Genomic DNA, 14633 nt, shown 5'->3' with positions numbered 1-14633 from the left:
AGAGGAGACTATGTGAATCAGGCCTTCATGGTCAAATTGCTGCAAAGAAACCACTACCAAAGGACACCAATAATAAGAAGAGACTTGCTTGGGCCAAGAAACACGAGCAATGGACATTAGCCCAGTGGAAATCTGTTCTTTGGTCTGATGACTCCAAATTTGAGATTTTTGGTTCTAGGCGCTGTCTCTTTATGAGACGCAGAGTAGGTGAACGGATGATCTGCGCATGTGTGGTTCCCACCGTGAAGTATGGAGGAGGTGTGATGGTGCTTTGTTGGTGACACTGTCTGTGATTTATTTAGAATTCAAGGCACACTTAACCAGCATGGCTACCACAGCATTCTGCAGCGATACGCCATCCCATCTGGTTAGCGCTAAGTGGGACTATCATTTGTTTTTCAACAGGACAATGACCCAACACACCTCCAGGGTGTGTAAGAGCAATTTGACCAAGGAGAGTGATCGAGTGCTGCATCATCTTTTTGAGATTTTTTTGTTGTTGAGAGAATGCCAAGAGTGTGCAAAGCTGTCATCAAGGCAAAGGGTGGCTACTTTGAAGAATCTAAAATATATTTTGATTTGTTTAACACTTTTTTTGTAACTACATTACATGTGTGTTATTTCATAGTTTTGATGTCTTCACTATTATTCTACAATGTAGAAAATAGTAAAAATAAAGAAAAACCCTTGAATGAGTAGGTGTGTCCAAACTTTTGACTAGTACTCTACATATTACCTCAACTACCTCATACCACGGCACCGGTATTCCTTGTATATAACCTCGTTATTGTCATTCTATTGTGTTACTATATTTTATTTAACAATTTTTTCTTACTTTTTAACTTTCATTGTTGGGAAAGGACACGTAAGTAAGCGTTTCACTGTAGTCTTCACCTGTTGTATTCGGCGCATGTGACAAATCAAATTGAATGTTTTCGGAAACAAGCGCTGTAACATGCAAATACGGCCGTGTGGGAACCCTAACCCTATAAAGGTGTGTAGTAATTTACCCATTAAAAAAAGTATCATTTCTCGCTGATATGTTAACAAAACCGTACCGCACGCGTCTGGGCTTTTAACAAAACTCCCCCGGCCAGAAGATACTATAGTCAATAGGAGCTAAAGGTAGTTAGCATCTTTGAATGGGTTACCTTGAGACAAGCATTACTTCGTTATCATAATTTAAGAAACCGGCTGAATGACACACAGGCTAATCCACATCCCATGAGATGGACGATAGGATGTTGTTCACATTCAAAGATACCTGATCCAACTGACCTTGCTTAGAAGTATTTTTGTTCATGCCGTCCCTCGCTGGAACCTGTACAAAAAGTCAAGAAATTAAAATCAGTAAAAAATATTGGACTTGGACTATACTTTTTTAATTCAGCAAGTGTTCTACAATGATCATCTTGATAAAATCAAGGCGGCAGCATTGTAAAATGTAACATTAGCTCTCAACTTCAGCCAGTTTCTGTTTAGAAAGGAGTACGATAAGTGCACTGTATAATAAATGGGAGGATATGTCCTCTACCAAAAGATCTTGGGCTAGTTCACTTGCCCTGGGTTCAAGCCTCGATTCAGCTGTTCTCCCTCAATTACCACACATTTACAAAATCACTGAACTACCACATCATTGGGAATTTTAGATGATTCTCAGTTCAGTATCAGCTAGTTAACAACTCCAAAAACAGACAATGGAGTGGGACATTGTATTTACCAGACCAATTACACAGTTTGCTGTTGCACAGTAGTCTGTTCATTACATAATGGAACATTCTCACCAGCAGAACATTTTAATTTGGAGAATGTTTTTGCAGACAAGCTCTTTAAGCCAAATGGTAATCTCTCCTCTCACCATTTTTACAATAGAACTGAGTGTACAAAATATTAGGAACACCTTCCTAATATTGAGTTGCATCCCCTTTTGCCATCAGGACAGCCTCAATTTGTCGGGGCATGGACTCTACAAGGTGTCGAAAGCGTTCTACAGGGATGCTGGCCCATGTTGATTCCAATGCTTTCCACAGTTGTGTCAAGTTGGCTGGATGTCCTGTGGGTGATGGACCATTCTTGATACACATGGGAAACTGTTGAGCATGAAAAAAACCAACAGCATTGCAGTTCTTGACACTCAAACTGGTGCGCCTGGCACCGACTACCATACCCTGTTCAAAGGCACTTAAATCTTTTGTCTTGCCCATTCACCCTCTGAATGGCACACAAACCATGTCTCAATTGTCTCAAGGCTTAAAAATCCTTCTTTAACATGTCTCCTCCCCTTCATCTACACTGATTGAAGTGGATTTAACAAGTGACATCAATAAGGGATCATAGCTCTCACCTGGATTCACCTGGTCAGTCTGCCATGTTCTGTACACTCAGTGTATATGAATTAGCATTGGGGCGATAAGCAATTTACAAAGACTAGAAGCAGACATTTTGTCCTGCTCTTCTACTAGCCAGCTCTTATCAGCAGGCTTGAAATCTCAGACAGATGGTGCGAATGATGCCAAATGTGCATTGTTTCCCTATCATGAGCTGCATCAGACTGTATACAGATTAGTCACTCTCTGGAACATCATTACCACATTCACATCTAAAATCCTAAAACGTACAAATAACATAATTTGAAATTGTGAATACACTTCCCACAAGTGCGGTTTCATTCATTTTGTGGTACTGTAACATTTTCTATAACCCCTATGGAACAGGATTTGAGAAGATCAGTTCAAACCATGGTCTTCCACACTCATGCGACTTAATCAACTAGAATAGATATAGGATCTATGGAATGTGGTGTTTGGCACGCCATATCTTTTTAGCTTCATATTGAATAACTTAAGCTACGGTGAGGAAAAGGACACTGAATACCAAAAGTGGGATTAACAGTAAAGTAAATACATATTTATTTGAATCATCACTTCAGTCAGCTCTGGGGATGAAACCTTTGTGGGACCAAACCAGAAGATTCTAGCTAAGTGAACGTAATATAAATGGATGTAGAGTGGAAAAACAACAATTGAAACCAAGATATTCAAATACTTTAAAAAAAAGTTTATTGGTTTTAAAAACCCTTTAAAAAAATCTCAACATCAGTGAGCACTTTCAATTAAAAAAAAGAGAAGAAACTTTGCTGAAATGCTAAAGCAACTTTATCAAATTACTCTACGGTCTGCTGTACACTAGACAACAACAAGGATTAAATGGACCTTATACCAGGTCTGTGAAAAGTACAGGACTCAGCTGCCCCTGTGCACTTAAAGAACAGACAGGGTTTGTCTTCATTTAAGTACAAACATCAGTGCTTATTTTCAATGGTTTCTGGAGAAAGAAAAAAAAAACTTCAGAGTTACATAAAAAAAGTAAAAACACCTAAATAAACAGAACGGATTCAAAACCTGAACATACAGAACAAATATTAATCTGAATTAGTAAACGTCAAACAATGCAAGTAACTTGTGAGTCGCTATACCTTTCTGTTCAGATTGACAGGACCAATCCTGAATTACAGCAAAGTGGTTACAAATACTCTGTACAATAGAATTCTACAAACATGCACACATATCATTTAACATGGTGAATGATTTATTTGAGAATATTTCTGTTAAAATTGTTTCTTTAAATTGAGTTTCATATTCTCATGAGAATGAAGTAAAAAAAAAATGTATCTCATTGAGATTAATGTACATTGCTACACAAGACAATTATCGTTCTCATATTTTTTGATTAACATTTCAATTATTTTTTCACTTAGTTAAGCTCTTAAAAAAATATATTTGGGTGGCTTCAATTAATGCATTTGTCCTAAAAGAGGTGCCAATGCCTTGGTTCATTAAATGTTTAGTGCAATAACATGAACCTTCAAAGCTTGTTGAAATTTTAACCATGACATTCGGATGTCCATTGCAATGTTCTGGGCACAAAATCTGTCAGAGAAAGATATATATTACCAGGTTGCATAGCTAATACTTTTTTTTTTAAATACCCATGCTATTTTCTCACTCGAAGCAGACGTCTTCTGTAAAAAGCCAACCAATATAAATCTCAGGAAGCAAACAAAAAACACCAAGTTAAGAAAAAAACAAACACAGCATTATCTGTACAAGAAAGGGTGCCAGCGGCCAAACACACAAGCACAGTTTAGCTGGCTCCTGATCCAAAATCACCAATATAGCATTTCAGAGGGTGCCGGTGCACAGAACCAGCTTAAGTTATAACAATACAGTGTCAGAGCTTTCATATGTACAAACTGTGGGGTTCAAAATGAGAGGAACACTTACAACAGTCAACTGAATTAACCCCAATATTGTCCTGCTACATTGGTTTTTATAAACCAGAACAGTAGTGTGGTTTTCAGCATGTTTTCCAGTGCTACAGATCAGTTGCCAGTTTCACAATTTCCTCAAATTATTTTCAACCATCCCACCTGAAAGAAGGACAATTCCAAATGGCCATATATAAAGGTATTTGACTGATGTCAGGCAAATAGGCAAATGACTGGGTTATTTGTGGGTTCTTCTAAAAAAAGCCTATTTAATGCTTTTTTCCCCTCACACTAATCAGTTACTCTTTGGTATGGATATAAGGCTCAGAAGATTAAACGCTCATAAAACCACAGGATCTGGCCAATTAGCTATTCCCTTTATGAGTTGCATTCCTTATTCACACACTGTTCTTCACTATAAGCTATTTAAACCTGTAATAGATGACCCGTACTTTACCACTAAATGCCTTTTTTTGTCTCCAGGTGAAACACGTCCCTTCACTGTTAGAATAAAATGCAGTGCATTAATGAACTTTATTCAAGGGGAAGAAAATTACAATTTATACAAATGTTTATGTAATTCTGTATTACAGTATTCCATAATACTGTATTTTCTACTGGATCTAGACTAATGTAAGGGGAATAGCTTTCAATGTATGACGGTAAAATATGCACTTTTGTGCCTTTTTATAGGAAGGACTGAATATCTAATGGCATAATATTTTTTTCAAAATCCTTGAAACTTCTTACATTTACAGTAGAAGGAAAACTATGAAATTTCATAATCTAAATTACTTCATATCCATCACATTTTTTGCTGAATGTATGTAACATGAAACAAATTTAAAAAAAGGGAAAAACGACATACATTTACATAAACCTGCAGTAGCCTACTTTGACAGTAGCAGCCGCTTTGATAAGTAAAAAATGCATAGTGTTAAAATAAATCAGAACCAGAATAGTAATTTCCCCCCAAATAGATACACGACTGAAACAGGGCAGGGTCATCTCCAGTCAATACACTTTGGTATAGGGGTGTTATAAGGTTAAATTCCTATTCATATATTCCTCCACTTCCTTAAATCAATATATTTCTGTTAATTAAAATGATAACCGCCAAATAGTCACAAAGAACGTAAATAAAACAATCCCCACCAGTGCCCTACACAAGTCTTGAAAAGGGGCATCTTCTGCATTATACTGTTTAAATACAAGATTTAACTGTCCTTTGAGCTCCATCTTAAAGCCCATTTCCTTTAGTTCTGCAGTCACTAAAGTGCAAGCTATCCCCATTACAGGTCTCTATCATTGTTTTAAGTCTTATAAACATATACGATTCCAAACAAAGCAATCCTTTCGACACTAAGGACAGGGGAGCTCAACTACAGTAAGAATGTCAGCATTCAGGGCAAAATGTGTGTGAAGCAAGCCTAAAAAATGACAATATTAGCAGATAACATCTGTTGTTTTTCAGCTGCCTGCTCTCAGTTTCACTGTACTCAAAGTGCATTAACTACTGGGACATGAGGGGAAATTTGAAAAGGGGAAAAGACATAGTACATCAACCAAATTCAAATCTCGATTTAATAGCCTACATTTTTTGTACCATGCACACTGGAATTTGAGTGGTCAATATCTTATTTGTAAAGTTTGCATAACATTTCAGCAAAACGGACAGTCAGACATCTTCTGACAAGTTTAGTATACAGACAGCATATCTTGACCTTTAAATCTATAGTTTGAATAATATTCTGTAGTCAAACAGATTCTTTTTCAAACAGCTGCCGTTTTCCTACTTGTAAAAATCCAAATTCTGACAGAATGGAACTAGTTTGCCTCAAGATCATTGCAAACAGTGTATGTTAAAGGTCGAACGCAGCTGTTTTTATCTCAATATCAAATAATTTGTTTCTGGGTAAAAATTAAGTACCTTACTGTGATTTAATTGAAAACAATGGTCAAAAAGTAACAAAAATAGCTTCTTAGCAACAAACAAATTCTCAAGCAAGAATTTTGCTAGGATTGAGTAGGGAGGGGAAACCTAAAAACTAGCTGTTATTGGCAGAAGGTTTGGAACTCATTCTTATTGGTCTATTAAATACATATACTGCCAGGTGATGTCACCATGCAGGCCAAAACTCCATCTCACCTAAACAGGCTGAAATTTCAGGCAGTCTTTTCAAACAGCTCCTACACTAAAAGGGCATTATCATTTTCACAGTATTATTCCAACCTCAGTGTGGAAATACATAAAACATGGTTCTTTAAGTAGACCAACGATACATTTTTATTTACAGATTATGGGGGATTTTTTTTTAGCCATTGATTGATTTTGGTATATCTTGCACCTGCAATCCTTAAGAAGACTTGAAACGGCAATGAGAAACATTAGTACCAGTGCATGCTACTGCAAATGCCGTCTCAAGGCATCTCAACTCTTCATTGAGAGGTACAGGGGCATATTAGGTGAGCATACACCCCATTTAATGTTCTTGCACAACAGTATGCTTCTAAAGCAATTCCAAATGATTTGTCTGATAAAGTCTATCTTCAGATCTACCTCAATGGAAGTAAAACTATTTACAGAGGGAGGAACAGTTGCCAATTATTTGCCAAACCTCTTGTTTTAGTCAACAGCTCCTGAACAAAATCATTATCCAAAATGATAGTCTACAGATAGATGTTTGGTAATCTTTAAGAGATCTTTATCTCTTTATATCCTGTCCTTCTGAAAATGTAAAAATAATGTTATTGTTATTCTACGGTCTTGATTTAAATGCTCTTGAATGACTTTATGATGTCTGAAGAGGGAGAAATGGATGAGTCAGCACCAGCGATGAGCTGTGAGAGAAAACCAGCATATTTATAAGAGTGATCATTTCTGTTCAGCCTGGCACAGACTGGACAAAAGTCATTGTATCCAGAGTGTTGCAGTGTGCTATACAATGTCAATGTGAATAATTACAAAGAAGATTTTAACAAAACAATAGGTATAAACAAACCATTTTACCTTCATGAAATAAAAGCAGAGCCCATATTAACCCATTAACCCGACTGTGGGCTGGTCTTTACTTTCCAGCCAATCAAATCCATTGGAATTCGCAGTCTCGCTGCAAATCTGCTGGAACAGCGGATCATTCTTCAGTTCCTCCAGTGTAGAGTCTTCATATTGTCCCTGCTGCTGATTGGGGTCAAACAGAAGGTTTGTGTCCAAATTGTTCAGGTCATTGATGCTATTGGAAAGATCAGAGGTCAGTCGAAAATCAGACCCCACAGCGTTGAGTTCTGACACCTGTCCCACGAGCCTATTGCCAGGAGTAAGGCAGCCGTCTGCTAAGAGGTCTTTAACGGTGGTGCTGAAATCTAGCTGCAGCTGTTGTTGTTGCTGCTGAAGGTTCTGGGCCAGCAGCATAGGCTGGCTCTGCTGATGCTGCTGTTCTCCAGTAGCTGATTGTGCTTGGCTGTCACCTGCTGAGAGAATCATCTGTTCGTTCCTAGAGTTCTTCATGAGGTAACCGGCCTTCTGAAACTCGTACGCATTCTGAGTGTTGGAAGTCATCAGAGTCTGATGGTTGGCACTGCTGGGGAAGCTGGGAGTGGTCTCTAAGATGTGGGTGAGGTTCAAGCGGGCTGTGTAGTTGGACGGCAGGCTGTTGATACCCAGGCCCCGCACCGCGTCGTCACTGTCCCCATCCATCTTGCTCAGGAGCACGTTGGTGATATTTTTGCTGTTGGTCTGGCCCTGCATGGGCAGCACCTCCGTCTGCATCATCACGTTGACAGGCACAGACTGGCTCCTCTGTGCCATGCTGCTGACGTCCCCATGGCTGTTGGCGAAGATGTTGATCATCTCGGGGGTCACGGGGGAGGTGAAGGGGGACACCACTGTTCGGGGGATGTTCTGCAGACCCTGGTTGCCACTCAGGTTTTGCTGGCGCACGGCAGGGCTCACACTACGACAGCGGAAGGTCCCGCCTGCTGAGGATGTGCTGATGGTCTTGTTGTCCAGAGGGGCGGGCACAGCAAAGCCCTCCTGCTTGTTCAGGTTGGCCATACTGGCTGCCTGCTGCTGCACCGGAGAGATGGGTGTCAGGCGGCCGTAGTGTCCGTCGTGGTGCCTCGTCTGAGACTGATAGGACTGGCCAGGGATGGCGAAGGCATGGGGCTTTCGGAAGTGGTCGTCGACCAGGTCCTGATAGCTGGGGAGGATACTGATGCCGTTGATGGAGTTCCCCCCGCTGTTGTTGTAACCATTGTTCATCCACTCCAGTTTGGCCTTGTCTGGGTGAGTAGCCATGGGCCTCTGCATGGGCTTGACGGGGCTGCTGGAGACAATGCTGCCGTCGTGGTAGCCTGTAATGCTGGAGTTAATGGGAGTGAAGGCAAAGGGATTCCTGCACTCCACAGGGCTGGGGGGCACGCTGCCGCTGCAGTTGGAGTGTGGAGTGCCGATGGGGGTGTGTCGGCTGCTCCCCAGGGCACTGTCCACCGGGGTGGTGGGGGCCATGCGGGAGCAGGGGCTCTCCCTAGTCAGGCCCTGGCCTCCTCCCATCATCTCAGAGGTGGATGTGGGGGTGGGAGTTGGGGTGGGGGTGTGGACAGGGGTGGTGCTGCTGTGTACTGATTGGTAGTAATGGGTCACTGTCTGGTTGGAGGACATCATGTTGCCCTGTATTACAGACTGATGGCCTTGCAGCGTCACGTCAGCTCCGAAGGCCTGCAGACTGCTGTTGAGCTTCATCTGCTCCTCCATCTGCACCAGCTCCTCCACAATGCTGTCCTGGGTCATATCGTCATCATTGAAATGGAAGTAGTCCATGTCTGTCTGCATGGAGAGCTGGCTAGAGGCTGGGGCCTGGCCCAACATGGCCAGGGGCTCCATGACCGGTGTGGATGCCTGCTTGTGGTCTGTGATCTGCTGGGCGTAGGCCTGCTGCTGCTGTTGCTTACCTCCCTCCAGCTGGCCCCCAACCCACATGGTGTTCCTCAGGTCACTCACAGCAGACTGCTCCAGTAGGGCAGAGCTGTTGGGCATGCCTTGCATGTTACCCGTCATGTGCTGCTGGTGCTGAATTCGTGCATGACCAGCCGGGGCACTAACGTTGCCGATGCTGCTAGTGTCCTTGGTGGTCAGAGTGTCTCTTCCCTGCACGGAGATCTGTGGCTTGACAACAGTCTGGAAGCCTCTGGTTCCGATGGGGGAATCAGAGAGTGACAGAATTCGAGTTGGGACAGTAGAGTTCAGTTTCAAAGTAACTTTTCCGATGGCTGGTGCACTTTCAGGTCTGACTGGGGTTCCTACCCTGGGGAGTTTCTTCACTCCTGCACCAATCCCATGTCTGTAACCATCGGAGCCCCCAAGAGGTTGCTGGGAGATGAAGACCCTTTTGACAGGCGTGGGATAAGACTCTGGGCCGACGCCTGGGCGCTTCCTGGGGCTCTTGGAGGTGATGAGTGATGTGGCAACAGTGCCGCCATTGGGTGACAGAGTGGTGCTGGTATTCTGATTGGAGACTGTCAAATATGAAGTACTTTCGTTATTGGTGTTATTATTGCTACCAGCTGTAGCTGCCACAGTGTTGTTGCGCAAAGAGGACTTGCCATTGCAATTGGTTCCAGTCATTGCCTCCGGTCCCAGGGAGCCTTTAGTGTGAGGCATGGGCACACTGGCAGCTCTTGGTATAGCTCCTCCAGCCCTCTGGCCCCCTGCAGCTTCCTGAGTTATAGTAAGCCTGCTAGCACCCAGGGCCGGACTGCCCTCACTTATGGCTTCACCCACCATCATCTTGATGTCGATGGTAGGGGTGGTGGTGGCCCGGCCTGACCTGGCTAAGGGGGACAGGATGGGGGCTGCAGAGCCACTCCTGGCCCGTGGGCTGGGTCTGCTCTCCTCCAGGGCTACAGTGCTGCCCATGCCAGCAGAGGCAGGCCTTAAGGTGGTGTTGGTTAGGGTGGTTGTAGTGCTGCAGTTGGGAGCCAGGGATATGGTGGTCATCTTGACCACGTTGACAGAGCTGATGTGGGGTGTGGGCTGCATCACGGTCTTGATGGGGCTGTTGGTGATGAGCAGGGTGGGGGGCGAGCGCAGGGTGATGGCGCTGGTGGCTGAGGGTTTAGGCAGGATCTGGGCATAGCGGTGGCGAGAAGAGCGGTCCCCCACAGGGCTGGCTGGGATATTCTGAGGGGTCTTGGGACACTTGACAGGCTGCATTGACTGGGTCACCACTTGGAAGTTGACAGGCAGAATCTTGCCCTCCGATGTTCCCACAGGACTGGGGGACATCAGCTGCCTGCTCCTTTGTACCTACATATACAGCATAGCAAAACATGACACAAAAAAGTATTAATAAGATGTACAGTTGAAGTCGGAAGTTTACATACACCTTAGCCAAATACATTTATACTCAGTTTTTCATAATTCCTGACATTTAATCTGAGTAAAAATTCCCTGTTTTAGGTCCGTTAGGATCATCACTTTATTTTAAGAATGTGAAATGTCAGAATAATAGTAGAGAGATTCATTTATTTCAGATTTTATTTCTTCCATCACATTCCCAGTGGGTCAGAAGTTTACATACACTCAATTAGTATTTGGTAGCATTGCCTTTAAATTGTTTAACTTGGGTCAAACATTTTGGGTAGCCTTCCACAAGCTTCCCACAATAAGTTGGGTGAATTTTGGCCCATTCCTCCTGACAGAGCTGGGGTAGCTGAGTCAGGTTTGTAGGCCTCCTTGCTCACACATGCTTTTTCAGTTCTACCCACAAATGTTCTATAAGATTGAGGTCAGGGCTTTGTGATGGCCACTCCAATACCTTGACTTTGTTGTCCTTAAGCCATTTTGCCACAACTTTGGAAGTATGCTTGGGGTCATTGTCCATTTGGAAGACCCATTTGCGACCAAGCTTTAACTTCCTGACTGATGTCTTGAGATGTTGCTTCAATATATCCACATATTTTTCCTTTCTCATGAAGCCATCTATTTTGTGAAGTGCACCAGTCCCTCCTGCATCAAAGCACCCCCACAACATGATGCTGCCACCCCCGTGCTTCACGGTTGGGATGGTGTTCTTCGGGTTGCAAGCATCCTCCTTTTTCCTCCAAACATAACGATGGTCATTATGGCCAAACAGTTCTATTTTTGTTTCATCAGACCAGAGGACATTTCTCCAAAAAGTACGATCTTTGTCCCCATGTGCAGTTGCAAACTGTAGTCTGGCTTTTTTATGGCGGTTTTGGAGCAGTGGCTTCTTCCTTGCTGAGCGGCCTTTCAGGTTATGTCGATATAGGACTCGTTTTACTGTGGATATAGATACTTTTGTACCAGTTTCCTCCAGCATCTTCACAAGGTCCTTTGTTGTTGTTCTGGGACTGATTTGCACTTTTCGCACCAAAGTACGTTCATCTCTAGGAGACAGAACGCGTCTCCTTCCTGACCGGTATGACGGCTGCGTGGTCCCATGGTGTTTATACTAGAGGTCGACCGATTATGATTTTTCAACGCCGATACCGATACTTGGAGGACCAAAAAAAGCCGATACCGATTAAATCGGCCGATTTTTTAAATGTATTTGTAATAATGACAATTACAACAATACTGAACGAACACTTATTTTAACTTAATATAATACATCAATAAAAATCAATTTAGCCTCAAATAAATAATGAAACATGTTCAATTTGGTTTAAATAATACAAAAACAAAAGTGTTGGAGAAGAAAGTAAAAGTGCAATATGTGCCATGTAAAAAAGCTAACGTTTAAGTTCCTTGCTCAGAACATGAGAACATATGAAAGCTGGTGGTTCCTTTTAACATGAGTCTTCAATATTCCCAGGTAAGAAGTTTTAGGTTGTAGTTATTATAGGAATTATAGGACTATTTCTCTCTATACCATTTGTATTTCATATAACTTTGATTATTGGATGTTCTTATAGGCACTTTATTATTGCTAGTGTAACAGTATAGCTTCCGTACCTCTCCTCGCTCCTACCTGGGCTCGAACCAGGAACACATCGACAACAGCCGCCCTCGAAGCAGCGTTACCCATGCAGAGCAAGGGGAACAACTACTCCAAGTCTCAGAGCGAGTGACTTTTGAAACGCTATTAGCGCGCACCCCGCTAACTAGCTAGCCATTTCACATCGGTTACACCAGCCTAATCTCGGGAGTTGATAGGCTTGAAGTCAAAAACAGCGCAATGCTTGAAGCACAGCGACGAGCTGCTGGAAAACGCACGAAAGTGCTGTTTGAATGAATGCTTACGAGCCTGCTGCTGCCTACCATCGCTCAGTCAGACGCCTCTATCAAATATCAAATCATAGACTTAATTATAACATAATAACACACAGAAATACAAGCCTTTGGTCATATATGGTCGAATCCGGAAACTATCATTTCGAAAACAAGACGTTTATTATTATCGCATATACCCTGACTCTGCGTGCAATGAACGCAAGTGACACAATTTCACCTGGTTAATATTGCCTGCTAACCTGGATTTATTTTATCTAAATATGCAGGTTTAAAAATATATACTTGTGTATTGATTTTAAGAAAGGCATTGATGTTTATGCTTAGGTACACGTTGGAGCAACGACAGTCCTTTTTCCGCGAATGCGCACCGCATCGATTATATGCAACGCAGGACACACTAGATAAACTAGTAATATCATCAACCATGTGTAGTTAACTAGTGATTATTATTGATTGATTAAATGTTTTTTATAAGATAAGTTTAATGTTAGCAAGCAACTTACCTTGGCTTCTTACTGCATTCGCGTAACAGGCAGGCTCCTCATGGAGTGCAATGAGAGGCAGGTGGTTAGAGCGTTGGACTAGTTAACTGTAAGGTTGCAAGATTGAATCCCCGAGCTGACAAGGTAAACATCTGTCGTTCTGCCCCTGAAGGCAGTTTACCCACCGTTCCTAGGCCGTTAAATAAAGTTGTAAAAATATATATATATATATTTTAAGAATCGGCCAAATCCGTGTCCAAAAATACAGATTTCCGATTGTTGCGAAAACTTGAAATCGGCCCTAATTAAATCGGCCATTCCGATTAATCGGTCGACCTCTAGTTTATACTTGCATACTATTGTTTGAACAGATGAATGTGGTACCGTCAGGCATTTGGAAATTGCTCCCAAGGATGAACCAGACTTGGAGGTCTACAATTTATTTTCTGAGGTCTTTCTTTTGATTTTCCCATGATGTCAAGGCACTGAGTTTGAAGGTAGGCCTTGTAATACATCCACAGGTACACCTCCAATTGACTCAAATTATGTCAATTAGCCTATCAGAAGCTTCTAAAGTTATGACATCATTTTCTGGAATTTTCCAAGCCGTTTAAAACTTCTTATGGATAGGGGGCAGCATTTTCATGTTTGGATGAAAAGCATGCCCAGAGTAAACTGCCTCCTACTCAGTCCCAGATGCTAATATATGCATATTATTATTAGTATTGGATAGAAAACACTCTGAAGTTTCTAAAACTTTTTGAATCATGTCTGTGACTATAACAGAACTTATTTGGCAGGCAAAACCCCGAGGACAAACCAGATTTAGTTTTTTTTGAGGTCACTCTCTTTTCAATGGGTTTTCATTGGGAATCCAGATTTCTAAGGGACCGTCTTTAGAAATTGGTTGAGGTTTTTCCTTTGAGAAATGAAGAAGTAGCCATGTTCAGAATGAGGCTCCAGTGAAGTGTACTGTTTGTTAGAGGCGCGTGACCAGAAAGCATGCTACACATTGTTTTCCTCCGGTATTGAACACAGATCATCCCGTCTTCAATTTTATCGATTATTTACGTTAAAAAAAATACCTAAAGAAATATTACAAAAGTAGTTTCAAATGTTTGGACAAAGCTTACAGGTACATTTTGTAGTCATGTTGAGCGAGTTGGAACCGGTGTTTTTCTGGATCAAACGCGCCAAATAAATGGACATTTTGGATATATATCGACGGAATGAATCGTACAAAAGGACCATTTGTGATGTTTATGGGACATATTGGAGCGCCAACAGAAGAAGCTCGTCAAAGGTAAGGCATGAATTATATCTTTATTTCTCTAGTTTTGTGTCGCGCCGGGAGGGTTGAAATATGATGGTCTGTGATTGTTAGCTGCGGTGCTATCCTCAGATAATAGCAATGTTTGCTTTCGCCGTAAAGCATTTTTGAAATCTGACACGTTGGCTGGATTCACAACAAGTGTAGCTTTAATTTGGTATATTGAATGTGTGATTTCATGAAAGTTATTTTTTTTATAGTAATTTATTTGAATTTGGCGCTCTGCATTTTCACTGGATGTTGGCCAGGTGGGACGCTACTGTCCCACATATCCCAGAGAGGTTAACAATACATTTGTGG

General features: G+C 42.0%; 1 protein-coding gene across 1 annotated transcript in view; it reads right to left on the bottom strand.

Moving 5' to 3' along the window:
• Positions 1 to 6413: 6413 nt before the first annotated feature.
• Positions 6414 to 14633, bottom strand: part of rfx7a (regulatory factor X7a) — a 44012-nt gene continuing 35792 nt past the window's right edge. The window contains exon 9 of the mRNA XM_038969540.1: positions 6414 to 10571. Within this exon, the coding sequence (XP_038825468.1) occupies positions 7305 to 10571 (3267 nt within the window). The 3' untranslated portion in view covers positions 6414 to 7304. The remainder of the gene's footprint in view (positions 10572 to 14633) is intronic.

The sequence above is a fragment of the Salvelinus namaycush genome, chromosome 30, assembly GCF_016432855.1.
Source record: "Salvelinus namaycush isolate Seneca chromosome 30, SaNama_1.0, whole genome shotgun sequence".
In the NCBI taxonomy this organism is placed as follows: domain Eukaryota; kingdom Metazoa; phylum Chordata; class Actinopteri; order Salmoniformes; family Salmonidae; genus Salvelinus; species Salvelinus namaycush.
This window is presented reverse-complemented; position numbering and strand designations above follow the sequence as displayed.